The following is a 27,553-nucleotide window of genomic DNA, read 5'->3' as shown; positions in this document are numbered from 1 at the left end:
GTATCTGGGAGGGATGCTCACAACAGAGCTGTGGGGAGGTCCCCGTTGATAAACCACAGAGCCAAATCTCGTGCTGAGACCTGCTGAGAAAACGTTAACCAGGGTGCCTGGCTCCCACTCCTTGCTCACACCTTCTCCATCCTGTTAATTATTACAAGGGAAGCGATGAAGACCAACGTGCACCAAAGTCCATTGTGAGAGAGAAAATCAGTTTGCTGACAGCCATGAGCCATCTGACCCCAGCTGCCACAGAGCTGCCCACAATACCAGGGGACATGACGGTGGCCTTTGGGGTGGCAGACATCATCGTTGTGGTTATTTACTTTGCCTTTGTCCTCGCTGTTGGGATATGGGTGAGTACTTGAGGTGATTTGGTTTAGATCTGCCTGAGACAGAGAGACTTTGATCCTTTGTGGACCACTTCTGGGTACAAAGGATGCCCCCTGCAAGGGACATCCTCTGTGCACACTGTTAAGCAAGTTTGAGGGTGACAGTGATCTTCCTATGAGCCCTCACCCCTACAACCAAGGGGTTCATGGAGGTTATTATGGGAATGATGTCTACCTCCCATGCTGCAAAGTAGTCTCATACCAGTGTGTGGGCAGGCAAAGGGCGAGAGAAAAGCCAGGGCTGGGATGGAGAAGGATGAAATGGGACTTTAAAAAGCTTTGGAAGGATTATAGCAAGCTATTTGTTCATGTTGCTTTATGAAAGCCACTTTTATAGAGACCCATCATGTTCTGGTTGGCTGAAGTTTGTTCTTTCCCAGCTGGTGTATTCAAGAACAACTCATTAAACATGTTCAAACAGCTTCCTTCCAAAGTTGTACTATCAGAAACCTGTACAAAGAGAAGCAGAAGCAATGGATGAAACCTGGCATTCTTAGCAGATATGCACAAAAACTTTTGGAGCTCATGCTGAGACCAGGCAGTCAGGCTTCTCCTAGCTTGGTGCCAGCGCTGCTCACCAGCAGCACCAAGTCTGGGTACATGTGAATGACTGCTTTGAGGAAAGCCATTTCAGTATGGTGTCCAGCTGCAAGTTCCTGACTGCTACAAACAGCAAGCACAGTCAGCCTCAGTCACATCAGAGGGCCCCATAGACATCCTACTGCTCTTGAAATCCCTTCAGTGTGGGGCTCCTGGAAACCCTGAATGTACAACAGTGCAGCAGGAGCTGCAGCAGAGCGTTGCAGCCGTCCTGGAGTGCACCTGCATTTCATACCCAAATGCAAACCCTGATGGCATCCCATGCCAGTTGTGTTCTGGTTCTCATCCTTGTGGCTTTGAAGGTCTTTGCTGGGAGTGCTGAACGGTGAGGAGGGAAATGCTTCCTCTTAATGCATATCATTGGCAGAAGGTGAGCAGCTCTTCCTGGAGCTGCAAGCATGTATCTTCACACAGCTGAGAGCAGATGAACCCCCAGATATCTCAAAATACAATGCCTTTCACAGAGGCCCTGCATCAGAGCTGTGTGCTACCTCTCTGAGCAGGGCAAGCCAGATGACTGCAATGACACCAAGGAAAGTAGAACTAGGCTGGTGCAGGAAACTGAAGGGATGTTGTAAATCTTCTGGGATGGGCATTGGGTCTGACTTGAGGGTGTGTGAATGAAGGGAAAGACTTTTCTTTTTCCTGTGTTTCCAGTCGTCGATAAGAGCAAGCCGGGGGACCATTGGAGGCTATTTCCTAGCTGGAAGATCCATGACTTGGTGGCCTGTGAGTGAAATGCATTCCCCTGCTTCTGATGGTTCAAAAGCAAATCCAGCTCTAAGGAGGACAGGTCTAGTGAGGGGACCCAGACCACGTTTAGAGTATAGTCTTGAGATGAAGAGGAACCCTCAAGGAATCATCCCATGCAGATTTACTAATGGGCTATAGCATGGAGCTGCTAAACCAAAAAGATAGTTAAGCATCTTCAGTTTTTTTGTCTTTCACTCTTCATTTCTCTGCTTTGATGGGAGTAAGGGGGGTAAGGCAGCACTGACTGCCTACCTAGATTTGAAACTCTTTGACCCCAACTCAGCAAAGATACTGCTGTCCCCCAGACAAGAGGACATTAGGTAATCTAGGAATGTGCTATCCAGTGAAAAAGCATTTAGAGACCGAAGAGAAAACAATCCCAAAGCCCAGGATTTTCTGAGCCCTTGCTATTTGGAGTGAAGTTGAGGTTATTGACTAACGATGCGAAGGATATAAACTTCAAACCACCAAAGTATAAATCTTCACTATGAAGAGAGAAAAAAAAATATAAAATCTATAGAAGGCACCTTTTCTTGGGAGTGAAAGGTACATATAAAGATAATTTAAAGTTTGAAAGGAATAAAAACACCACAGGAATAAAGATCCTTCTCAGCCAATGCCAGACTCCAGCACCGTATATCTCTCCAGTGAGTCGTGGGTAGAGGAATGCACTTCTCAACCAAAACACTGTATTTTTTGCCTCTTTCCTTTGGATGTGCATTGCCCATAAATTCAGCAGGCTAGATTTTCAACCTCTTCCATCAGAGACACATACACCTCTCTAAATTGTGTTATGTTTTATATGTTCTTTGTGCTTCTGTCTTGGGCAGGTGACGTTTAATGGAAAATCTTAGCTTGGTGTTTTTCTCTAATTAGGAAGGGGAGAAAAATGGAAAGATACCAAAATGGAACTGTTTCCCTCCCTCCCCGCCTTCCCCACCCCCAATTTTGTTCTTTTTTTTCTTTAAAACCAAACAACTCAAAAGCATTCTTATTGCTTTTGGCTCCAACCACAGCTGGCCAAGGAGTCTGCTGGGTACTGGCTGGCTCTTGGCTTTCCAACTCACCATTCTAGGTTTAAAGCAACCTCTTATGCTGTTCACTTTTCAGTTTTGTTTGCCAGAAAGCTGATTCCACCTCTGCAGCTCTCCTGCAGGCTCCACTTCTCTGGCCTTCACCTTGAGTACAGGACTGGCTTACTTGTATTGTGTTGTTTATGGGGCTGACGTCTCTGCTGTGTGTTAGATAGCCTCAACCAAACCCTGACACCACCTTGCTGCTCCTGCGTGATGTGTCTTCTGTATTTCTGTGTCTGATACAGATACCAGGAAAACTGTTTACATTTCTTGAGAGCATGAGTCCCCACCACAGTTGCAAATTCATGTTGCAGCAGCCAGCTCTCTAATCAAGAGCTTTCTTAGACAGGCAGGAAGGCAGAGCTGTTGGCAGGAATCAGCGTGGGCGTTGATGCCATATTAATGCTTTACTTTGCTCAGAGGTGAGAAGCAGATCAAATTCCATCATTCCTTGTTTTGTGTGGAGCAGTGCTAAGAGGAGAAAAGCTACTTGTAGGCAAGGTGGCTAAAAGCAAACTTCCTATTGAGATGAAGGGGCTGGGCTTGTCCTGTGGGTAACTTCTCATTTGACCCTGAGAGAGATTTGATGTTGGCATACAGAAAGGAGGTGAGGCTTTCTGCCAAGTAAAAGCAGTAATCAAGTCAGGTAGACTTTGCCCTGTTTAAAGCACCTTGGACCACACATTCTTCCAATTAAGGTGTCAGTGAGCCAGGGTAGCGACAGCCAACCATGCCCACAGCCTGCTTATAAAGTTAGCCTGAGGCATTAGGATTTTCCAGCCCACTGCAGAGCTTGCTGTCTTTGAACCTGTGGGTATACATTAAACACAGAAGGCCTGCATGTTTCTGTCAGCCTCCCTGCTATGGTTCAGGAATCTCCTCCCTTAGCAGGGACTCCAATAGAGCACTCCTGTCACGATGGTTGTATAAACCACCCCATGCATGTTCAGTGCAAGACTTTGAAGAGACTGGGCTGTCAGTAAGACATGGAGAGGTAGAGCAAGGGTCAGCAAGGTTGGAGAAGGCACACTGCTGGCTGAGAAACAAGGGAATGGAGAAATCCATGATGTTTTGCAGACACTGTGGTGTCCGTGGCTGCCACCAAACTTCCCTCACCCCACTGCACTCCTTATAACAGGCATGTATCTCAGGACCACCATTGGCAAGGTGAACCCAACTCTGAGATTAAGCTTTTGCACTGGAGTAGGGGCTGACACATCCACTTTAAGATACTAAACCATAGCTTTCTGTAAAAGGAGAAGGAAAACCCAACTCTTCTTTAGCCTCCAGCTACCTACCCACAGAGATATGAGGCCCTGGGGAAAGAGAGTGCCTGGGGAAAGTGCTTGGGCTGGTACAGAAGTTCCTTAAGGTGACTTACTGGATTTTGTGCCTGCATTATGTGTTTCAGATCGGAGCATCCCTGATGTCAAGCAATGTGGGCAGTGGCTTACTCATTGGCCTGGCAGGCACTGGAGCAGCTGGAGGCCTTGCTGTTGGGGGCTTTGAGTGGAATGTAAGAGTCAGTTATATTGTCAACTAAGATATCACTGTTTACAAAGGGACTAGGAATTTGTCTCCAAAATCAGACACTAGCAGTATCTACAACTACAAGTTCTGAAGCCTCAGGAGAGAAGCCTCCAGACATTCAGACAGCCTTTAAAACATGAGATCTTTATTTCAGTTTAACTGGAATTCAGTAAAATTATTAGCTCCTTGACCTTCCCACGAGCACATGGCCATATTTGTAAGCTTTAGTCTGTACTCATGAAGATTAAAATAAAAGATAATGAATGTTGAAAAGGTACTTGGATAATCACAGGATTAGGGTACAAGGAGTTGGAAAAAAGCAGCTTTGCTCCTAAAATCCACGTGAAGCTATGAGAATTGGCAGCGCTGCCTTCACCTGTCAGCTGCCCAAATGTGACGTCTCTGGGGCCAACATCTGGATGTGGAGGCAGGTCTCATTCTGCCCTGTTGAAGTGGCCTGGAAAATTGCCACTGACACCACACAGAGCATGAAAACCAGGCCCTTTGTGTGTGATGCTAATGAAATTTCTCAGCTGCAGTGATGAGGAGTGAGATTAGTGCCAGCCTCACAATAAACATCACTCACCTAACTCTAAATCTCTTGTCTGTATCAGCAGAGATTGCTATTAGTGCTGGATGCTAGCAAAGCACAGGCAGGGCCCACCAGAAGCTCTTCCCTGGGAAATCTATTCACTGCACTGTTTTCTTTCTAAAGCATGAAGATCACCTTTAAGTCCTTTGTGAAGAAACCAGAGCCTGTGCTCAGCCTGGTGCTCGTAGGACACACCAATATTGCTGTACTTGAATAGAAAATCTATTCAAGGCGTGTTAGAAACCCATGAAGATGAGACTGTGTGTCAGGGCAAATCTACCTCCATGAGCTGAGATTAATTTCTTTCAGACTGGAAAAGGACTTCAGATATGCCATTATTGTCTCCCTTTGTCAAGGGACATCACTCAGCTGCAGGGATCACACGGGCATCTTCTAGCTAGCCAGGCTGTGCCACTGCAGAAGCCATGCCTGCTCTCTTCAGTCACTGGCAATTTGTGCTCGCAGGGATCAGTTTCATTTCTGATAACTTAAATATCTGATCAAAGTGAAATCTGGATTCATGCAAGGTACTTGGAAGAAAGCTAATGGCCTGACACAGCCAGGAGGTGATGATTGATAATCCAATGGCTTTTTACTTATGTCTGACATCTCCTGTTTGGGTTTTTTCTGGGTTGCAGAGAGGAAATACTTGATGGGAGATTCCTTTACACCTCCCAAAAGGTGGAGGGTGTAAAGGAACCTTCACCTGTGGCAAAGCAACTAAACTGCTCCTTTATCTACCAGCAACAGAAGCACGTCTGTGCCAGCCTGCAAGGAGAACATCCCAGCAGAGTCTTGCTGTTGCTTATTTTTATGCTCTGCAGGGACAGCCTGCTGCCTCAGCCTCATCACTTGCTAATCAAGCAACAAACAGATGCTCCCATCCTTCTCTGAATCACTTAACTCTTCACTGCCACAGCACCACTGCTTTCAAAGGCCACCAAATACATCATCACATTTCAGAGAACCAGAGCAATAGAATACACTGTCTTGCCCGAAAGACCAGGAGATGTAAGAGAATGTGTCACCTGTGACAGAGAGACACAGGCCCTAGGAAGATAACTAATGGTATGCTGCTAATTGTATTGTAGTAGTTTCTCCATTTGCCATCTCATCGTCTGTGCAGGGAGGAAGAGTGAGACTGCTTCCCAAATGTATTGCCTGGCACTGTACCTTTCTGCTCTCTTAGGATGGCCCCTGAAAGGACAGATGAGCAGGCTGTTGCCTTGTGTTGAATCATGTGCCTTTACTTTCTCTGTCTCCTTACCAGGCTACCTGGGCTCTGCTGGCTCTCGGCTGGATCTTTGTGCCTGTTTACATCGCAGCAGGAGTTGTCACCATGCCTGAGTACCTGCAGAAGAGATTTGGAGGGCAGAGGATACAAATCTACATGTCTGTACTCTCCCTCATTCTCTATATATTCACCAAGATATCCGTATGTATCCAAATGAACACGACCCTTGTGTCTAGGGCAGGGGTAGCCCATCCCTGTGCGGTGCAAGGGGTAGGCAATCCTTGCACAGTGCAGGGCTGCTCAGAGATAACTCAGATGTCCTTGAAAGTACCAGCTCAGCTACAAGAAACAGTAGCAGCATGTTGGTGTGCTGCTCTGCTCAGGTAAATGTCTGCCTCTGTATTGATCACTCAGACCTATCCTAAGAGCAAAAGCCCTCGTTAAACAACAATGCATAGTGAGAACTTCACAGGGGCACTGCAGCTAATTACTAAACAGTATAAGCACCATAAGCTGTCTGCCTGCTTTCTGTCTTCTATCAGATCAAACCTTAAACAATGTTTACCAGGGAACTGCAGCATCACCCCATAGGAGGATCTGGCTGCCTGCATCTTCTAGATGTGAAATTCTCTTAAATGATCATAAATCTGCTGCTGTTGTAGATGGGTTCTAGCATTAGGTGTGCTTTGGCTGTAGCTCTCTTGTTTCTTGTGTTGTATAAATAGAGGATATGGTGACATGGAGGTTGTCTCTGGTTTAGGACAAAACTCAAGATCTTTCCTGACTTGCTTGTAGCATTGTACCTTGTTTGCAACTAAAAAGCAATGCCAGCTACTGGGTATTTCTCTTCATTTGCATGCCATTAATAAAGAGGCAGAATTGATGCTCTTCTGCTCAGAACTAGCTGTGCCCTTGGAGGAAGGGGACTGTATTTCAGAGTCTTAAGAGACTGAAAATGTCAGTCCTTTGTCTCCAGCTGGGTATCCCGCAGCCTCTACAAGTCAGTTTTCACTACACCCTGATTTAGATGTCAAATTGTCTTTGAAGACATTGTCTAGAGACCAGAAACTCATGTGCCTTTTGCAACTGGGTCAAGGTCTTTCTCCTAGACTTGTTATGTCTCAGGTGCTGGGAGGTGCACTAAGTTCCAGGCTAGGGGTACAGGATAGGTTTCTTCCTTTAATCATGGAACCATAGAGTGGTTTGGCTTGGAAGGGAATTCCAAAGTCCATTTAGTCCAACTGTCCTGCAGTGATCCAGGACATCTTTAACTAGATTAAGTTGCTCAAAGCCCTGTCCAACCTGACCTTGAGTGTTTCCAGGGATGGGGCATCTACCACCTCTCTTGGCAATCTGTTATAGTGTCTCACCACCCTCACTGTAAAAAATGTCATCATTTTATCTAGTCTACATCTACTGTCCTTCAGTTTAAAACCATTGCAACTTCTCACATTGACAGCTTGCAGCCACCTAACTGTGGCCTTCCAGTGTCATAAGGGGGCCTACAAGAAAGCTGGGGAGGGATGTTTTAGGGTGTCAGGGAGTGATAGGACTAGGGGGAATGGAAAGAAAAGTAGAAATGGGTAGAATCAGATTGGATGTTAGGAAGAAGTTCTTCCCCATGGGGGTGGTGAGACACTGGCACAGGTTGCCCAGGGAGGTGGTGGAAGCCTCATCCCTGGAGGTTTTTAAGGCCAGGCTGGATGTGGCTCTGAGCAACCTGGTGTAGTGTGAGGTGTCCCTGGCCATGGCAGGGGGGTTGGAACTGGATGATCCTTGAGGTCCCTTCCAACCCTGACAATTCTATGAATCTATGTCACCCATTGCTGTCAGCACTGCCTCCAGGAGCTTTGTTCTGTTGGGTTGAAGCATGGTCCAGGATGAGATCTTATGCAGAGGCATTTGAAACCTTTTACCTATGAGGGCTAAATGGAAAATCTTTCCTGCAGCAGCCTGACATAGTGCCCAGTTACACAGTCAAGGTATGTGGCAAAAACAAATCACTCTTTCAAAATGACCTTCAAGCAGAGCAGTATTTTCCAGTGCCTTGCAGAGCAGGACCCTGGCCTCAGCCGTTGCTGTCTCGTCTCAGTGGTTTGTCTCTGTGCAGCTGATTCACGCGTGGCTGATGGATGTGGCTGGTGGGGGTTGTGGGCATGACAGGTGCTTTCTATTAAGCAGGGCTATTGTTTGTGGAGAGCTCATTTAGCGGCTGGATGGACAGCAGGCAGTTGGTTACAAGAAGGATTTTTCTCCCTGTGCTTTTTGCCCGAGCACAGGTTAGCAACTCGGGCACTGCAGAGCCTTCCCTGCTTGCAGAGGAAAACAGAGATCTCAATAAACAGCATTGTCAAAGGACTGATCCTGCATGGCTAAAGAGGTGTTTGTGTTTCCTGCTCAGAAACCAAAGCCCAGAAGGCTCTGTGGTTTCTGTGGTGTACTGACAGTGTTTGTCCTGTCTCAGGGCTGCAGAGGTCAGGAGCTGCTCCGCGTGTTTGCTTTTAAAATGCATGTTTCAGGCACAGCAGATAGAAATCTTGTCCCATTCTTTCTGTCTCCTTGGGCAGGTGTCTTTACTTGTATCTCACCCCCAATACCAGATTTGAAGTGTCCTTCAAACTGATTTCCCAACACACATACCTCCCATAGCACCTTCTGCATTTGAATGATGTTATCTGTATCATTTCAGGTTTCACCCCTGATTTCTCTCTCTCTACCAGCAGGTCCAATCAAAATGAAAGCTGGTGAGGGTTTCCTTATTTCTAGTGAGGTCCTCAGCAGGAGTAACCTGTTTTTCTGGAGTCATTCTAGTATGCTGAACTGCACAAATAGAAAAGCAAATTGTTGACCTTTTCAGATAGCTGAATCATGGCACTAGACATCAGTGATTTGTTTTTCGGATGTCTTTCAAGCAGGAGTGTCTCCTGGCCAGTGAGACACCAAGATATAGTCTCAGGAAGAACCTGGTCTCTGCTATTTGCTCTCCTGTGTCTGTTTGTGGATATATGGGCTCCTGCAACCCATGGATGTCTTCAGTCACTAAAGGGAAGGAGAATTTCCACTGATCCACCTCTCTCTCACTGAGGATTACTAGAATAGAATAGATCAGACCAGACCAGGTTGGAAGAGACCTTCAAGATCGAGTCCAACCTATCATCCAACAGTATCTAATCAATTAAACCATGGCACCAAACACCCTGTAATATAGTATTTTGTGTTAGTCACTTGATGTAGAACCCTTCTGAGAGCTCTGACCTGGATGAAAGATTTTCCTTACACCAAGAGAAAGAAGGTTCATAGCCAACAGCTCCATGCTCTGTCCTTCTCTCCCACTTCACCTTCATGGTGACCTCACTCATCAGATCTTTCATCTGCAGAGGGCTACAGGCTGCTTTCTTAGATTTCACTTGCACAAAGCATCACTAATGCCAGGCTGTCCTTGTTGGCTTTTTCTATTCCAGACAGACATTTTTTCTGGTGCGTTGTTCATCCAAATCTCTTTGGGCTGGAACCTCTACTTGTCCACTGTGGTCTTGCTAGCAGTGACTGCTGTCTACACCATAGCTGGTAAATAGCTGATTTTAAAAGAAATGTTATAAACTGGAGCCCAGGATATGCATTTTCCCTTTCCTCCTTGGAGGAAAATATTCAGGTTCTGGTCTGAGGGAGGGATTCCCCCAGCTTCTGGTAGTACATGTCCTGTCACTCCCAGCTGTTGGAGACCTCTGGCTGTTACCTCTTCCTTCCTGGTCCAAGGGAAACTGCTATGGGGTACCATCACTGTTTTCTAGAGAATTCTCTAGCACTACAGAATGCTCCTGGCTCCCTTTGCAGATAGTTGCCATTGCCCATATTTGCTCTTTTTTGTCACCCAGGGAGGTGGTGGAGTCACCATCACTGGAGGTGTTTAGGAAGAGACTGGAAGAGGCACTTGGTGCCATGGTTTGGTTGATTAGATGGTGTTGGGTGATAGGTTGGACTCAGTGATCTTAGAGGTCTTTTCCAACCTGGTTAATTCTGTAATTTCTGGACAACATTAGCATCTCAGTAGCTAAAGATGCTCAGCTGCCTCCAAGCCCTCTCAAGAATGGGACAAGCCTTTCAGGCCATATCTCACAGAAGGGTTTGTGGCAGCTATAAAAATACTCCTGGGAGTGACCAGCTTACTGCCAGCTTCTCCCAAAGGGTCTGTCCTGAAATCACAGGGCTGGAGCCAAGGGAAACCTTTTTGCCAGGTGAGCTACCAGTATCATTGTACATGGTGACACATTCTACCTCTCATGTCTGATTCTTCTGGCAGGTGGTTTAACGGCTGTGATATACACAGATGCGCTGCAGACCTTGATCATGGTCCTGGGAGCTTTGGTCCTCATGTTCATAGGTAGGGGGAACCTGCAGTGGCATATACACTAGTCTGGTGCAGACACTGACAAACATGGTGACAGCACAACTCTCACTGGCTGGAGGGCTGAGCCCAGAGAGTGGTGGTGAATGGTGCCACAGCCAGCTGGCAGCCAGGCACTAGTGGTGTGCCCCAGGGATCAGTGCTGGGCCCCATCCTCTTCAATATCTTTATTGATGATCTGGATGAGGGCATCGAGTCCATCATCAGTAAATTTGCAGATTATACCAAGCTGGGGGGCAGGTGTGGATCTGTTAGAGGGTAGGAAGGTTCTGCAGAGGGACCTGGACAGGCTGAACAGATGGGCAGAGTCCAAGGGCATGAGATTTAATACATCTAAGTGCCAGGTTCTACACATTGGCCACAACAACCCCATGAAATGCTGTACGCTGGGGTCAGAGTAGCTGGAGAGCAGCTAGGCAGAAAGGGACCTGGGGGTACTGCTCAATAGTAGGCTGAACATAGCCAGCAGTTTGTCCAGGGGTCCAAGAAGGCCAATGGCATCCTGGCCAGTATCAGGAATGGTGTGGCCAGCAGAGGTAGGGAAGTCATTGTGCCCTTGTACTGGTAAGTGCCCTTGTACTGGTAACCAGTGCCTTGCACTGGTTAGGTCACACCTTGAGTCCTGTGTCCAGTTCTGGGCCCCTCAGTTTAGGAAAGATGTTGAGTTGCTGGAACGTGTCCAGAGAAGGGCAACAAAGCTGGGGAGAGGTCTGGAGCACAGCCCTGTGAGGAGAGGCTGAGGGAGCTGGGGTTGCTTAGCCTGGAGAAGAGGAAGCTCAGGGGAGACCTTCTTGCTGTCTACAACTACCTGAAGGGAGGTTGTAGCCAGGTGGGGGTTGGTCTCTTCTCCCAGGCAGCCAGCACCAGAACAAGAGGACACAGTCTCAAGCTGTGCCAGGTGAGGTTTAGGCTGGATGTTAGGAAGAAGTTCTTCCCAGAAAGAGTGATTGGCCATTGGAATGTGCTGCCCAGGGAGGTGGTGGAGTTGCCATCACTGGAGGTATTAAAGAAGAGAGTTGGACTTGGTGATCTTGAAGGTCTTTTCCAACCTGGTTAATTCTATTCTATTCTAAGTCTTCAGGCTTGTTTGTGCTAGCTGTATGGAGGTGAGTTCCTGAATGACTTCACCTCATTAGTGGAGGTTTACCTGAAGCTGCCAAAGCCCTTGAAACATTGGTTTCTCAGAGCCAAAGTCAGCTTTCACTACGCTCATGTAAATCCAGAGTAATTCTGCTGAGTTTGCCTGTTGACTTTGGGAGTTGCTGTGGCTTCATCTGGGCGTAATCAAACATTGTAAAAACAGAAAAAAAGAAAGGCAACAAGGAAGTGGCCATCATCAGTCTTTGCTGTAAGCCTTCATGGCAAACAGAAGTTACAGACATGTCTTGTTTCATGTCATACCATCCTAATCCAGCTCCTGGAAAATGTGTGAGCAAAGACCAGATGTAGAGGGATCAGCATCATGGAGAATTTCCTGCACTGATCCTCTTCTAAGGTACACTGTGAAAAACCACAAGGACTCTGCACAGAATCCATCTGACTCCTGTAAAAACCTTGACTGCCAAAAGCAAGGATGGAATGAAAGAAAGGAGATAAGAGGAAGATAAGAGAAAAGAAAAGCAATCCTGAGTCTCAGATAAGGAAATAACTATGCAGCAAACACCAGACCTTAAATCACTGGCATTTTCTTTTCAGGATTTGAAAAAGTTGGGTGGTATGAAGGACTTCAGGAGAAATACAGCACAGCAATACCAAAGATCATAGTCCCAAACACCACCTGTCACCTCCCGCGTGCAGACGCCTTTCATTTGTTCAGGGATCCGGTCACTGGAGACATTCCTTGGCCTGGCCTTATATTTGGCCTCTCTGTGCTGGCTCTGTGGTGCTGGTGCACTGACCAGGTAAAGAAAGACTTTCCTTCTCCAGGGAAACCTCTGTATTGTTGTTTCCAGTCCATTTCTCTAGGGATCTGTGACCTGATATATGACTGTATCTCACTGTGCAGGAGTTGCTACCTTTTTACTGGCCTAGACCAAAATCTCTCCTTTGTTTCTCTGCTTTTTTTTCTCAGCAAGCTGCTAATTTTTTGCACTTAATGCAGGGAGAGCAGGTTATTTTCTTTCATCTTTATTCCACTGTGGACTGGTGAGTACCAGGTGTTTTCATTCAGTTGGTGTGACAAGGATAAGAAAATGTGGCTCTGGAACTGGCTCTCCAGTGACTTTGTTTAGACCTCCAGACAAGCCACTCGTACTCCCAGAGGTCTAACCTTTCTTATTCCTTTCCAAGCTACAAAAATACCCTGCATTTGTTTCTCAAGACACAGTGCTTTTGTGCTTTCAGATGGGTTAATTGTGAAAAGTCACCACAGAACTTTTACCAAAACACCTCCAGTCTGCTTCCTTCCTTGTCTCTTGCTGTCGTACAGCTGTTGTCTCCAATCCTCAAGGTGGCTTCGTTTCAGTCAAGGGCGAAATGATTCCTGTAAAGGAAATTTCCACGCTGCCCTCTCCTATAGCCTGTGCACTGAGCTCTGAGAAGTGGCAGCAGGCTGCAGCCAGCCGAGATGGGAAAGTTGCCACTGGCATGCAAAACACTCTGGGATCCTGATGAATGAAAGTCACCCATGAGGACAAGAGACAGAGAGGAAGGATCCTGCTCTTAGGCTGGATGTTAGGAAGAAGTTCCTCATAGAAAGAGTGATTGGCCATTGGAATGTGCTGCCCAGGGAGGTGGTGGAGTCACCATCACTGGAGGTGTTGAGGAAGAGACTGGACGGGGTGCTTGGTGCCGTGGTTTAGTTGATTAGATGGTGCTGGGTGATAGGTTGGACTTGATGATCTCAAAGGTCTCTTCCAACCTGGTTAATTCTATTCTGCTCTGTTCTCTTTCTGTAGTGTTTCTGTTTTATTCTCTGTTCCCTTTCTTCACTGATTGCAGGTGATAGTCCAGAGGTCTCTCTCTGCCAAGAACCTCTCCCATGCCAAAGGTGGATCAGTGCTGGGAGGATATCTGAAAATATTCCCTATGTTTGTCATTGTCATGCCAGGAATGATCAGCAGAGCTCTTTACCCAGGTAAGCCTGTTCCTTGGCCACTAAACCCACACAGGCCCACCAGTACTTTTACACCTCACAAACTTCTGTCCTGGAGACATACTCATATAGACTCCTATTGTACAGCAGTCTCCCCATGCTCCTCCTCCACCTCTAGTGCTCCCACAGTGGCAGAAGTCACTGGGAGCGTCTGTATGTGCCATATTTAGGCTGGATGTTAGGAAGAAGTTCTTCCCAGAAAGAGTGATTGGCCATTGGAATGTGCTGCCCAGGGAGGTGGTGGAGTCACCATCACTGGAGGTGTTTAGGAAGAGGCTTGGTGCCATGCTTTAGTTGATTAGATGGTGTCTATTCTAATCTGCCATTGGGGTCATACATCTCCATGCTATGGACTGTGGCGATGTGAGCTTGGCCTTCTACAGTGGACATTGCATGCATCTGTCTATCTAGAGGAAGTCAGTGAGATGGAACACACAAATTACTGAGGTTTTTCTTCAGGTCCTATGGATAACCTTCATTAGGTATTTGCTGAGAGTATTAGCAATCTACCACACAGATTCTTTTGGTCCCTGGTGCCTTATACAAAACAGCCCTCGTTTGTGAAAGAGCAAGCGTTCCCCTCCTGCTGTCTCCCAGGGAGCTCTCATTGTTGGCTTCTCCAGAGCATGCCACTTCTTGGGAAGAATACTCTGCCTAGGAGGAAAACTCCTGGAAATAAAAGTGCCTCCTTCCCAGATTTCCTTGAATAGAAATAAGTCAGACTGCAACATCCTTGGTAACCCAGTCGACATGTTCATGGAAACAGTCCAGATAGAATCATAGAATTGTTAGGGTTGGAAGGGACCTCCAGGATCATCCAGTTCCAACCCCCCTGCCATGGGCAGGGCCCTCACACCAGATCAGGTTGCTCAGAGCCACATCCATCCTGGCCTTAAAACCTCCAGGGATGGGGCTTCCACCACCTCCCTGGGCAAGCTGTCAGTGTCTCACCACCCTCATGGTGAAGAACTTCTTCCTAACATCCAGATGCCACAAACAACAAATCATCAAGGACTGCAATTAAGCAATATCCAGGAGGGTTATATCTGCACCCTGAACACAACTGCAAAACATCAGCTTGAAGTTTCACCTTTATTTTGTGATCTAAACTGTTACTCAGCTCTGCTCATCCTAGCTGTATTCCAGCCACACAAGGCATCAAGATTTGTTTCCTTAAGTTAAACAGCTTCAGCATCGATGGAGTTAATACTGGCTTCTTGCTATTTTCCTGTCTTCTGCAGATGAAGTGGGCTGTGTGGACCCAGACATCTGTAAAAGGGTCTGTGGAGCTGCAGTGGGTTGTTCCAATATTGCCTACCCCAAACTTGTGATAGAACTCATGCCTGATGGTGAGAAATCTTTACACTTGTGGAGGTGGGCTTGAGCCTTGCTCTGCACAGGATGCTGCTCTTATCCATCCTAAGGATGAAGAAATCTGACTGCATTAACTAGACATTGGGATGAAAAAAAAAACAGTGCTGAGAGGCCAAAGGTCTCATTCTGATTTTCCTTCCCTTTTTTGCTCCCCCAGGGCTCCGGGGTTTGATGATTGCTGTGATGATGGCAGCCTTGATGAGTTCCCTCACCTCTATTTTCAACAGCAGCAGCACTCTCTTCGTTATAGACATCTGGCAGCGGGTCCGCAGAAAGGCTTCAGAGCAGGAGCTGATGATTGTGGGCAGGTCTTTACATTTCTTGATGTCTTGTTGCTCTCATCATCATCTGCTTTGAGTGCAGCATTTACATTCTTCAGCCTGGGCATGGGGAGGAAAAACTGGTGCCTAAAATATAGAGTAAGAACACAGCCTGGGAAAGAGCTTCGTGTTAGATAGGCCTGGTCAAGGGGAAACACTGAGACAGGTAGATCATTGTCTCTCTCTTCTGTATACCATAAACACTGCCTTTGGAGAAAGCAAACAAGTGCTCTGGAGTCACTGTCATTGGAGACCTTTAGAAGATGTTGTTTCTGGAGCAGACAGGAGGGACACTTTGCAATTCCTCCTTTTTCAGGAAAAAGGGTAGAGAACTGGGCCTCCCAGCTCTTTGTCTCTGGTGGTAAGTTACAGCATCCTTTGTGAGCAAGCTTTGATACTGCATTATGTCAGGGGCATATAAAGTTCTCCTCCTGACTGCAGAACTCGAGTTGCATTCTGCAGATTTGTAGTGCTTTTACTCTGTAGCCATGAGCAGTAAGTTCTGAACTTTGCTGTGGGGTGCTTGAAGGCTGCTGGCACTCTCATACTCCACTGCTGTGGAGCAGTGAGAAGGGAAATACCTCCTGTTCTGCGATATGGAGAAACATCTATGACACACAATGCAAGGATGGAATGTTGTGGTATGCATCTGAGACCCCAGAAGCTATTTTAGTAAGCAGCAAATGAGCTGTAATTTGGCAAAGTGTGAGCATGTTATCTGCTTGGAAAGCTGGAAGAAAGATTTCTTCCACAGGCTTCCAGCTCCCTCTTTCTATTGCATCCAAGAGCTAGTCCTTTAAAGAATATGTTGCTCTCTTGGGCACGCCAGGTTGAAGGGCTTGCACTGATTCAACTCATGGGGGAAACCACTATGCCCACAAGGATCTCTCATGCATAGCTCAGCTCACTCTGAATTCTATGAAGTTAACTTTGGGAATTGGTTGAAATTAATTTCTAGAAGAGGAAGATTTTCTCTTTTCCTATGGATGGAGGGAAAGTGTCTTCTTGAGAGTGAGCTGTGGACTGTTTCCTAGGAGGTTCTGGGAGCAATTGGAAGTGTGTTTTGCTGCAAAACTTCATTTTCAGATGCACTCCACCACCTGCAGAGCCAAAATAATTTTACCCTTATCTTCCAGAGTCTTCATCCTCATCCTTGTAGTCATCAGTATCCTCTGGATCCCGATCATTCAGTCAGCCAACAGCGGCAAGCTCTTTGACTACATTCAGTCCATAACCAGCTATCTAGCCCCACCCATCACAGCTCTCTTCATCTTGGCAATCTTCTGCAAGAGGATTAATGAGCCTGTAAGTGGAGTGTCAACAACCAATTGAGATACATATTTAATTTGGTTAAATAAATAAATAACTGTCCCCTCAGCACCTAGCCTTTCAGGCTCTAAACTCAAAGCCAGTCCAGCTCAAGTGTGACAATTAGACAGCCTTTTCCTGGCATCCTGTAGTGGATCTTAGCCCAGTCTCTAGTGTATGTGTGTTTGCTTCCAAGAAGCCACTGCAAGTGGTGCTTCTTGGCAGCTCATTTGAAAGCATGAAAGGCAAAAGTTATTCTGCACTTTAGGGATGATGTGTCAACGTCTGGTTGCAGGCATGTCCTTAGGAGGAGACTTCTGCATTGCCTGTTCTTTGCCCGGACCACATTCAAGGGCAGAAAGAGAAATGGAGGCGTTTTAACTGAAAACATCCTCCTTTGATGCATGTCAGTGTGAGTTTCCATCAGGCACAAAAGGTCTAAGCAAGAGCAGGGAAGAATAAAAAAGTGCAGAGAAAGGTGTGTGGGGAGGGGAATAAAAAGGGACAAGAGGAAAGAGCAGAAATGAAACATAAAAAAGAAAAGAAAAGAGCAGAGAAGGAAAACTTCAAGGAAGGTAGCATGCAGTGACCTTTGCTTTATGCTTGCTTTTTCTCAGGGTGCTTTCTGGGGCCTCATGGCCGGGCTGGCTGTTGGTCTTGTTCGGATGATCATGGAGTTTATTTATAGCACACCATCTTGTGGTGAGGAGGACAGAAGACCAGCTGTGCTAAAGGACTTGCACTACCTCTACTTTGCCCTCATCCTCTGTGTCCTCACTGCCATGGTCATTGTCTTTATTAGCCTCTGCACCCCACCGATCCCTGAAGAAAAGGTAAGCGTCTCGCAGCGGCACCCTTTGCTCAGAGCCCCCATTTGGGTTCCAAAACACCTCTGAAATCTGCCCTTTGCTTCTCCTCCCAGGGTTAAGAAATGGTGTGTAATGCCTATGCTGCCAAGAAGCCCTTGCTCCTCAGGTTTCTGTTCCCCAGATCGCATAGTGTTAATGCTTCCTGAGGCACTGAGTGCTTCAAATTGAGTGTGAGTTCCCATGCTGTGCCTAGAGCTGGGCAGACACCACAGCCCGTCATAACTGGAATGGAAAGGCAAAAAAGAAGGGGAAGGAGATGAAATTATATTACAGAGTACTGCTGAGGAGGAATTAAATCTATCTAATTGTAGCATCTACCCTGTTCAGCAGAGCCAGCATCCGTCTTGCAGGCAAACAAGATTAATATCTTTTGCAGCATGGGCATTTAGGAAAATAACATTTGGTCCCAATGTGATCTCAATTACATTTAATAACTTTGAGTCAGAAACAACTTTCTTTTACTTAACACATTAGAACAGTGCAGAGTTGGGAGGCTTTATGTAATAAAACCTTGCAGCAGCTCTTCCCAGGCCCAAATTTTAAAGCAGCTGTCAACGTAACAAAACTGCTATCCACTTCCAAGCAAAGGTTACTGGATAGCTTTAGAAAACCTATTTTTTCCCCTGTCTAACTGCATAAGGAAACAAGGGTGATGCCATCATAGCATTCTCTAGCTGCTGCTTCCTCATAACTTGTAAAGCATTAACCAGTTCCTTCAATGTTTGATGGAATATTAGTGGTGTCAAAGATACCCAACTCCTGAAGATTGCATGAAAGCAAGTGCTCAGATAGAGGAGAGGGGGAGGGAGACAGAGAGGCTATCTTTGTGTCTGCTTTAAGATAAAGTTTCAGCTTTTATTAGCTATCAGGGGATCCACATGGGAGAGAGAAATACTGGCAAGGAGGCACCATTAGTTCTGCTGCTTACGTTGTTCACTACTGCTCAGGGGTGGCCAGATGGTTGCCAGCAATTAATTACTGTGGTTTAATGAGTTCCCACTCATCATCTGACCTGTGATAACTAAACATGTGCAGTGCTCCCTGCCCACAGCAACAGCAAGATAAGATGTATTAACTGGCAAATAGCAAACATCACACCAACAGCTCAGGAAATGAGGAAACTGGCCACTGCTCCTACAGGCTTTTTAGTCTGACCTCAGAGGTATGGAAACATTTCAGCATTTCAGAGGGGGAGTTCAGGATGAAGATCTGTTGTAATAGAATCAGGGAAAGAGACATTATGATTGCCAGAGATTCATCAGAGGAGGTTTTCAGTAGCAATAGGTGGGTTTGTCGGTGCTGGATTTAAGGGACCTTATTTGACGTGCTCTTCAAAGATCCAGTGCTCTTGGTGGCATCGAGGTGGATTCAGCCTGGAAGAGGTGCAGGGAGGAAAACCAAAGAAGTGGTATGGGAGGATAGGATTTTGTCTGAAAAATCTGTGTGCACTTGTCCCAGAGGGACAATGGATAAGGAGCCCCCAAGTACCTCTGGAGGGACAAGGAGGGAGGAGAGCTTGCTAAAGGGCAGTGCTGTCCATGACAAGCATAGGCTGGGCTGCTTCTGAGTAATTTTCCAAAGAGGCATGGTCAGGATAAGTTTTGGTAGGCTAGAAACCTCACATGGTGTTGAGCTCAGTGCTTCACATATGTATAAAAGACTCTGAATAAGATTAATGAGAACTAATGATATTGCTGGTGGTAGTGGGAGGCTGGACACAGAGATCCAGCTCAATTGTCTGATGATAGTGATGACCATCCATGTCCCATGTGCCCTATCCCTGCCTTCGGCACCTTTCCACTGCAAGGAAAATGAGACAGGCTTCCAGGCACTTTGTGCTACTAAATGGTAGCTAATTTCCTCTTCCCACATCTTGGTAGCAATGGGAGAATCTGGCTCTGTATGATTTCAGTCTGGTTTTCCTTCAGTTTCTTGTATTTATCCCAAATTTCACTAGGAAAGGTTATCCCAACTTTTGCCCTAGACATGAGAGCGTGTGCAGGTTTGGACTACAACTCTCTGGGTACAAATTAGTGCCTGAACTTTGTGTTTGGCCATCAGTGACTTTGGATTGCTGGATTCCAACAGAGGTGAGCAAACCTCGGGTGAAGAGCCTGTATGTCCCTTTGGTAGTGGCTGAGAGGTGGAGGCTGGTGTTGGGTGTCCTGCCTGTTGACATCTGAAGCTCTGGTGCCTCCCTGTCCCATATGTTGGTCAGTTCACTTTATGAGCCTGAGATATTTACCCTCTAAAAATCACAATGAGGTTAGTTCTGCCAGCCCTTATGTACACAGTGCTTTGAGATGGAATGATGAAAGACACAGTATAAGAGCTAGGAATTACACCATTTATTTTGTCAAGCAAAAGGCAAAGGAAAACAAACCAGCAAAGGAGAAAGCCAAGGAAAGATAGTGATAGATCATACTTCAGCAGATGTAAATCAGCATAGCTCCATTGCCTTCAAAGACCAGGAACAGCTGTTGAGCACAGTTATGCTGCCTTACACCAGCTGAAAATCTACACTGGACAACTTTAAATATTGAATCTCAATGCTTTAGAGATAGCAAATGGGCAAAAGGAGAAAAGAGATTTGTATCTGATGTTAGACTGGTACAGCTAATATGCCTGGCTTTAAATGAATTACAATCCAAGAACTGCAAGCTGTAGCATTTTCTCCTGCTGTTTTGGACACTCTCCCATCCCTGTGGTGATTGATGCTGTGCTGAAAAACAAGTATGCAAGGAATTTGTTTGGTATGCTCCAGAGTTCATATGTCTTCATTGTGGGTAGTCCATATTGTGTCACGCCGTCCTTGAAAACCCTGCAAAAGAGCTTACAATTAAATTTGAGACTGTGAAGCTGAAACACAACTGTCAGGTGCCAGATGGCATTTTGGAACAGAAGGATTTATTCTAGTTTACAAACAACAAAAGAAAAGCTTTGCTGAGTTCTTGCAAACTCTTGTGCCCAAGGAGAACGCGAGGGCGAAAAGGGAGAGGGAACAGCCCACAAAGCAAAAGACCACAAGAGCTTGAGCAGGTCACCTCCTCAGGGCTCACCCAGACAGGCTGATGGATTGGCAATTCCACCTGAGGTACTTTGGGGTTGGAGATGTGTATTGAAGTTTGGCTTCAGTGGCTGCTCTAGGTGCATAGCCTTGGAGGATCACCAAGCTTAGTTTGGTGGCCTGAACCCACAGCATGCCCTCTGAGGTGCTGTAACTGAAGCTCCCACAGCGCCACAGCAAAGGATGCTCAGCTCGTGTGGGAACTAAGCACACAGAGGAGCAAACTAAAGGGAGGGGGAACAGAGCTCCTCAAGCACTGCCCACATATGGCTCCCTGGGAGCCCCCAAGCAGCTACTCCCCACTCCCCTGCCCTTGGGCACAGCAGCCTGGGGCAGCATTTTTCCAAGGTCCGAGTCAATTATGCCAACACAGCTCCCTGGTCAGCAGCTCTTACATACTTGCTTTCTTCAGGCATGCAAAGCATGTGCCATCCTCTGCCTCTCATGCCCATCTCTTCAAGAGTATCATAGTATCACTCAGGGTTGGAAGGAACCACAAGGATCATCTAGTTCCAACCCCCCTTGCCATGGGCAGGGACACCCCACACTAGATCAGGCTGGCCAGAGCCTCATCCAGCCTGGTCTTAAACACCTGCAGGGATGGGGCCTCAACCACCTCCCTGGACAGCCCATTCCAGGGCTTCACCACTCTCAAGGTGAAGAACTTCCTTCTCACATCCAGCCTGAATTTCCCCACCTCCAGCTTCATTCCATTCCCCCTAGTCCTATCATTACCTGATATCCCGAGAAGTCCCTCCCCAGCCTTCTTGTAGGCCCCCTTCAGATACTGGAAGGCCACAATTAGGTCACAGTCTCTGCCAGGAGAGTTCAACCAGCCCCATGGTGGCCTCCATGGCCACACAACACTGCAGATATGCACTGGCACCTGACCTTCTGGTGATAGTAGAGAGGAGAAAGGGGTGACTTAAAGAATTCAGCCAGCCACTAGGGGAGCTTGAAGATGCTGTGATGCTTCACCAAGGAGCCCTTTATATGGTGGTGGTTTGCTTGATTTGGCCATGGGTAAAGCACCAGCTCCTGCTTGGGAGAGTGGAATGACCTGTGTGTCTGTTCCACTTCCAGCTGGGAATCACTCCTGGCAAATTCTGAGCCCCAGCTAGCCTCCAGCCCTTGCCAATATTGCTGCAGTGTCATTCAGTGACACACAGGAAGAGGAAGGAAAAGAAAAAAGGTTTGGAAATCTTCTAGTATCCTGAAGCTTTGCTGTGTTTCAGGAACATTTCCTAAGTGATTAAAAAAAGAGAGAGAAAGGGGGAAAAAAAAAGAAAAGAGAAAGAAAAATCCTTGAGAAAGATGAGGATCATCAAATCAAAGCAATTTAGCACATCATGACAAGAAAGATTAGCCCTGCCCAGTGCTCATCTTGGTTGAAAATGATTTAAATAAAGCTATAAATCTTCCAGAAATTATGCAACATTTTGTGTCAGCTGGAAACTCCTGCCTAGAGTGCGGTGTGTAACGCTCAAAAAGTGAGCTCACCTTACTCTGTAAGTGACCCAGAGGAGATGTTCATGTCCACAGGGGCAGAGCTGGGAAGCAGCTGCTCCTCAGGCCAATGTGTGACCTGTTGCCATCACTGCACTGCCCCAGTCCTGTCCTGGAGCTTTTCTGCAGGGCAGCCACAGGCTGGAGCAGGAAGACAACTCATGGACCTGGGCAGCTGCATTTGAATGGGATTGATGAGCCTAGTCCCTGAATAGAATAGAACAGAATAGAATAAACCAGGTTGGAAAAGACCTCAGAGATCATCAAGTCCAACCTATCACCCAACACCATCCGATCAACTAAACCATGGCACCAAGCACCCCATCAAGCCTCTTCTTAAACACCTCCAGTGATGGTGACTCCACCACCTCCCTGGGCAGCCCATCCCAATGGCCAATCTCTCTTTCTATGAAGAACTTCTTTCTAACACCCAGCCTAAACCTCCCCTGGTGCAGCTTGAGACTGTGTCCTCTTGTTCTGGTGCTGGTTGCCTGGGAGAAGAGACCAACCCCACCTGGCTACAACCCTTCAGGTATTTGTAGAGAGCACTAAGGTCTCCTCTGAGCCTCCTCCTCTCCGGGCTAAGCAACTCCAGCTCCCTCAGCCTCTCCTCATTTCCTATAAAGTGACAATTGAGACAGCAGGTCCTCCAGTCCCTCCCTGTGACCCAGAGAAGGAGCTGCTCAAATGCCAGTGTTCCCATGCCTGGGTGTCTGCATCATGCCCCTTTGGCTGTGTACCTGCATGCCAACATTCAACTGAACTTTCTTTACTGAGGGTAAAATTGCTTTCTGAGGCTGAGTCCAGAGAGGGTTATCTTGGCTTCCTCGTTTAAATTGACTTATTGCCCTTCCTTGTTGGAGAGCTGCTTTCCTGGATGCAGATCATCATCATTTCATGTCAGTCAAGTGAGCCTAGCAAAGAGAAAGCTGCTTCTTCAATGTCTACTTAAAGGTTACTCCTGCTAGACACAGGGATGGAAGGGGTCAATTAAAATGCTGGAAGGAAAGAAACTAGATTAATTCACACTTTTTGCTCAGCTTTTCAGCTTCAGCTTTCTTTTCTAGGGTGTGAGTGCCTGTGCAGAAGGAAGGTGAGAGTAATGCCATCACCATCTTGGATCTGTGCCCCTCAAAGGGGGAGATGATCAGCCTGCCAGGTTGGGACTGATAGACAATAATCTGTTTGTTCTCTGTCCCACTTTGAAGCTTGACTGCCTGACATGGTGGACAAGACACAGGAAAGCACCTGCCATTGACCTGAAGAATCACAATAGTGAAGCAGCACAGATCAATTCAGCCACTGGAGAGAGTGACTTAGCTGCAGATGCAGCCACTGAGGAGGAGGCAGGTAAGGTGGCTCTCTGTGACTAGGCACACTCATGTGCATGTGAATGCACAGCCAAGAGCTCAGGAAAGCCCCTCTAAAGCCCCACCTGCTGCCTTCACTGGAGCTGGGGCTTGTGATTATGGGTACAGCGATTTGAAAGCATGGGGCAAATGTAAGTATTGTGGTTCTGGGTCCTCCCAGCATATCTTACAGTGTTTACCTTCATGGCACATCCTCTGAATGGCTTGGGAGAGGAGACACTTCTGAGAAAAAAAAAACCACATATACAAATGCCCTGTTTCAGTGAAATGTTCTTCCTCCTACTCTCCAGAACAAGTTGTTTACTCATGTGAACTCCCCCAGTCACTCTACACTTAATTATGTGCTGGACTCCTAAGGTGGGAGTCAAAGACAACTTACAAAGATCCTGTGGGAGGGTGGAAGTTTGTGCTGCTGGAACATTGCTCCTCACCCCATTGACACTGGGGCTTTGGGCCCTGACATTGCATCTATTTGTCTCACTGAGATGCTCTTTGAGAAGCTCCATAGCACTACTGCAGGCAGAACTGTAGCAGCAGCTACCCACTAGCACAATGCTAGTCACAGAATCAATAAGGTTGGAAAATACCTCAAAGATCATCAAGTCCAACCTGTCACCCAAGACCTCATGACTACTAAACCATGGCACCAAGTGCCACATCCAGTCCCCTCTTGAATACCTCCAGGGATGGTGACTCCACCACCTCCCTGGGCAGCACATTCCAATTGCTAACAACTCTCTCTGTAAAGAACTTTCTCCTCACTTCGAGCCTAAACTTCCCCTGGTGCAGCTTGAGACTGTGTCCTCTTGTTCTGGTGCTGGCTGCCTGGGAGAAGAGACCAACCCCCACCTGGCTACAACCTCCCTTCAGGTAGTTGTAGACAGCAATAAGGTCTCCCCTGAGCCTCCTCTTCTCCAGGCTAAGCAACCCCAGCTCCCTCAGCCTCTCCTCACAGGACTTGTGCTCCAGACCACTTCCCAGCCTCGTTGCCCTTCTCTGGACACATTCAAGTGTCTCAATGTCCTTAAATTGAGGAGCCCAGAACTGGACATGTTCATGGCAAGCTGTGTGCTTTCCACTTCCAGCAGATGGAAATGGCATCCCTTTCTGTCCTCATCACTGCTAGGAGATAAACCACTTGTGCATCGACTAGAGATGTCTCCTCCTTAGATCTGTGTGGCCTGTACTGGTCAAACTCAGACAGTGATGCAGTAGCAGGTGCTATCACGGGCTGAAGTGCCCATGAGATGCTGGGAGCAGGCATGTGCACTTTGTGATGTCCTAGGATAAATCTGCCTCAGTTATAATATTATGCCAATAGTATCTTTCATCTTCCCTTAAGATAGTACCGGGTGCTGCACTTTGGTCACAACAACCCCTGCAGCGCTACAGGCTGGGGTTGCAGTGGCTGGAGGGCAGCCAGGCAGAAAGGGTCCTGGGGGTACTGATTGGAAGCTGGCTGAACATGAGCCAGCAGTGTGCCCAGGGGCCCAAGAAGGCCAATGGCATCCTGGCCTGCATCAAGAATTGTGTAGCCAGCAGGAGCAGGGAAGTCATTCTGCCCCTGTACTCGGCACTGGTTAGGCCACACCTTGAGTCCTGTGTCCACTTCTGGGCCCCTCAGTTTAAGAAGGACATTGAGACACTTGAAGGTGTCCAGAGAAGGGCAACAAGGCTGGGGAGAGGCCTTGAGCACAGCCTTGTGAGGAGAGGCTGAGGGAGCTGGGGTTGCTTAGCCTGGAGAAGAGGAGGCTCAGGGGAGAGCTCATTGCCCTCTACAACTCCCTGAAAGGAGGCTGTAGCGAGGAAGGGATTGGTCTCTTCTCCCAGGCAACCAGTGCCAGAACAAGAGGACAGAGTCTCAAGCTATGCCAGGGGAAGTTTAGGCTGGAGGTGAGGAGAAAGTTCTTCACAGAGAGAGTTGTTAGCCATTGGAATGGGCTGCCCAGGGAGGTGGTGGAGTTGCTGTCCCTGGAGGTGTTCAAGAGGGGATTGAACATGGCACTTGGTGCCATGATTTAGTGGTCATGGGTGACAGGTTGGACTTGATGATCTTGTTGATTCTATGAGTCTATGATATAAGCCATGGTTAAAACTCAGGCCCACATTGCTCAAACAGCTGTGTGCCCAGCCAAAGGTATTTAATAAGTTAATTTGATCCTTTGCCTTCTTTCTTAAGGGAGTTGTCAGGAGACAGAATAGGATCAGAAGCTGCTCCATAGGCAAGTTCTTTTCAGGGTGGACACAGGATTAGTTTGCAAATCTGTTTTGAAAATGCAGAGTTACAGTTTTGAGCCAGAAGTGGTTTTAACCTCCCAAGGTGACAGAGCAGAAATCTCAAAAGGAAGACACACACAGGAGAGTTCTTCACACCTTCCTTTTGCTGGCCAGGCCCAAGGACTCTGGTCCCAGTTACAGCCAAGCGAAACAAAAGGGAGCAGCTGAAGAAATCCCTTTCTATTCTTCCCCCCCCTCCAAGAGTGAGTTTGAGTTCAAGTTGAATGCAACCATTCAGCATTATTTATTAGTTCTTATCAATTCCTACTCCATTTAACTAGCTCAGATTTTTATAAACAAGTGTCTTGGTATTCTGGTAATTAGTACTGGTGGGGTAGGAAATGCAAACCTCAGCAGCTGACAGTTTAATGAGGGGCTTCTTTCCAGGGACCACCTTTCTCGAGGCCTTCTGACATTCTGCAGTCAGGGAAAGGTTATATTTGGAAAGAACAGCCAGGGAAATACACAGTGCACAGGGCTGACAATTAAAACACAGCCTTCACCTGGTATGACATGTGTCACAAATAAGCCAGGAGATCTCTAAGTGGACACTCGTGCTGTCAGGAATTTATCAAAGTGGATAGGAGCTGGGCTGGGGAGGAGGGGGAAGAGTTCTGTTAATTAACTAATGATTGGTGTTGCAATCAACCAGCCATAATCAGGCTGTTGAGAAAGAACTTGCTCTTTTACTTTCCCCTTTTCCCCTTTCCTCCTTTCCCCTGCTTCCCCCCACTTTCCTCTCCCCTTCCCCCTCTTCATCTCCCCTTTTCTCCTTCTTTCCCCCCCTTTTCTCCTTCTTCCCCTCCCCCTTTTCTCCTTCTTCCCCTCCCCCTTTTCTCCTTCTTCCCCTCCCCCTTTTCTCCTTCTTCCCCTCCCCCTTTTCTCCTTCTTCCCCTCCCCCTTTTCTCCTTCTTCCCCTCCCCCTTTTCTCCTTCTTCCCCCCCCTTTTCTCCTTCTTTCCCCCCCCCCGTTCCTCCTTCTTTCCCCCCCCTTTTCTCCTTCTTCCCCCCCCCCCCTTTTCTCCTTCTTTCCCCCCCCCTTTTCTCCTTCTTTCCCCCCCCCTTTTCTCCTTCTTTCTCCCCACTTTTTTCCTCCCCCCCCCCCCCCCCCTTTTCCTTCATCTTTCATCTCCCACCCAAGCTGTATCTCAAGGCCCACAGCACACTGGTCAATGCACCGCTGAGCTAGTGGAAGGAGGGAGGAGAGAGTCCCAGCTAGACAATAACACATGTTTTTTTGGTTCATTCCTTGCAGCAGCCAAGCCTCCCTGCTGGAAAATGCTGTATTTATGGTTCTGTGGACTGTCCACCGGCCCCACACCCACCCTGTCCCAGGAGGAGAGAGCTGCCCTGGAAAGGAGACTCACCAGCATCGAGGAAAAGCCCCTGTGGAAGGCTGTTTGCAATGTTAATGCCATCCTCCTGATGACCATTAATGTCTTCCTGTGGGCATACTTTGGTTAAGATGGGGTCAGGCAGCATGTGGCCTTGGCTTGTCTCAGGGGTCCTCATCTTCACATCTCAGCTAGAAGAATCGGGTGACAGAGGTGATGGTCCCCACAGGTACTGGTATCCCTTAGTACAGCCCTTCCCTGGAGGCACTGCTTGCTGGAAATGGCTGTGGGGGTCATTTTCAGGATGCATGGGATGTGTGGGACAGCACACAGGTCAAATCAACAGATGTGGGGGCAGTTTTAAAGGTGCAGAGCTAAGCCTAGGAAGGAACAGAAGCTTTGGAAAGCCCATCTGTGGCATGGCTATGTCTCCAGTCCCCTCATGCACCAGTTCAG

General features: G+C 47.3%; 1 protein-coding gene across 2 annotated transcripts; it reads left to right on the top strand.

The window, feature by feature from the left end:
• Positions 1 to 260: 260 nt before the first annotated feature.
• Positions 261 to 27,261, top strand: SLC5A9 (solute carrier family 5 member 9). 2 transcript variants are annotated; one of them, XM_054165175.1, is made up of 14 exons: positions 261 to 353; positions 1,647 to 1,718; positions 4,230 to 4,334; positions 6,211 to 6,375; positions 9,636 to 9,741; positions 10,475 to 10,555; positions 12,275 to 12,480; positions 13,520 to 13,655; positions 14,915 to 15,022; positions 15,205 to 15,355; positions 16,504 to 16,672; positions 17,293 to 17,508; positions 23,326 to 23,467; positions 27,019 to 27,261. In XM_054165175.1, exons 1-14 carry the CDS (start codon positions 276 to 278, stop codon positions 27,225 to 27,227), a joined length of 1,944 nt encoding a protein of 647 aa, XP_054021150.1. In that variant the 5' UTR covers positions 261 to 275; the 3' UTR covers positions 27,228 to 27,261. The 2 variants fall into 2 exon arrangements, with proteins under 2 accessions (XP_054021150.1, XP_009907314.2); XM_009909012.2 differs by having other exon boundaries at positions 279 to 353; positions 23,326 to 23,448; positions 27,027 to 27,261.
• Positions 27,262 to 27,553: the final 292 nt, after the last annotated feature.

The sequence above is a fragment of the Dryobates pubescens genome, chromosome 11 (assembly GCF_014839835.1).
Source record: "Dryobates pubescens isolate bDryPub1 chromosome 11, bDryPub1.pri, whole genome shotgun sequence".
Lineage (NCBI taxonomy): Eukaryota > Metazoa > Chordata > Aves > Piciformes > Picidae > Dryobates > Dryobates pubescens.
The sequence above is the reverse complement of the archived record's forward strand: the minus strand, read 5'-3'. Positions and strand labels throughout refer to the sequence as shown.

What these genes read in the sequence shown, in the direction of transcription:
- SLC5A9 (XM_054165175.1), top strand. Translation starts at nt 276, where the DNA reads ATGACGGTGGCCTTTGGGGTGGCAGACATCATCGTTGTGGTTATTTAC. An exon ending in ATATATTCACCAAGATATCC is followed by an intron (nt 6,376 to 9,635) that starts GTATGTATCCAA and finishes TTTCTATTCCAG; the next exon opens with ACAGACATTTTTTCTGGTGC. An exon ending in GCAAGAGGATTAATGAGCCT is followed by an intron (nt 16,673 to 17,292) that starts GTAAGTGGAGTG and finishes GCTTTTTCTCAG; the next exon opens with GGTGCTTTCTGGGGCCTCAT.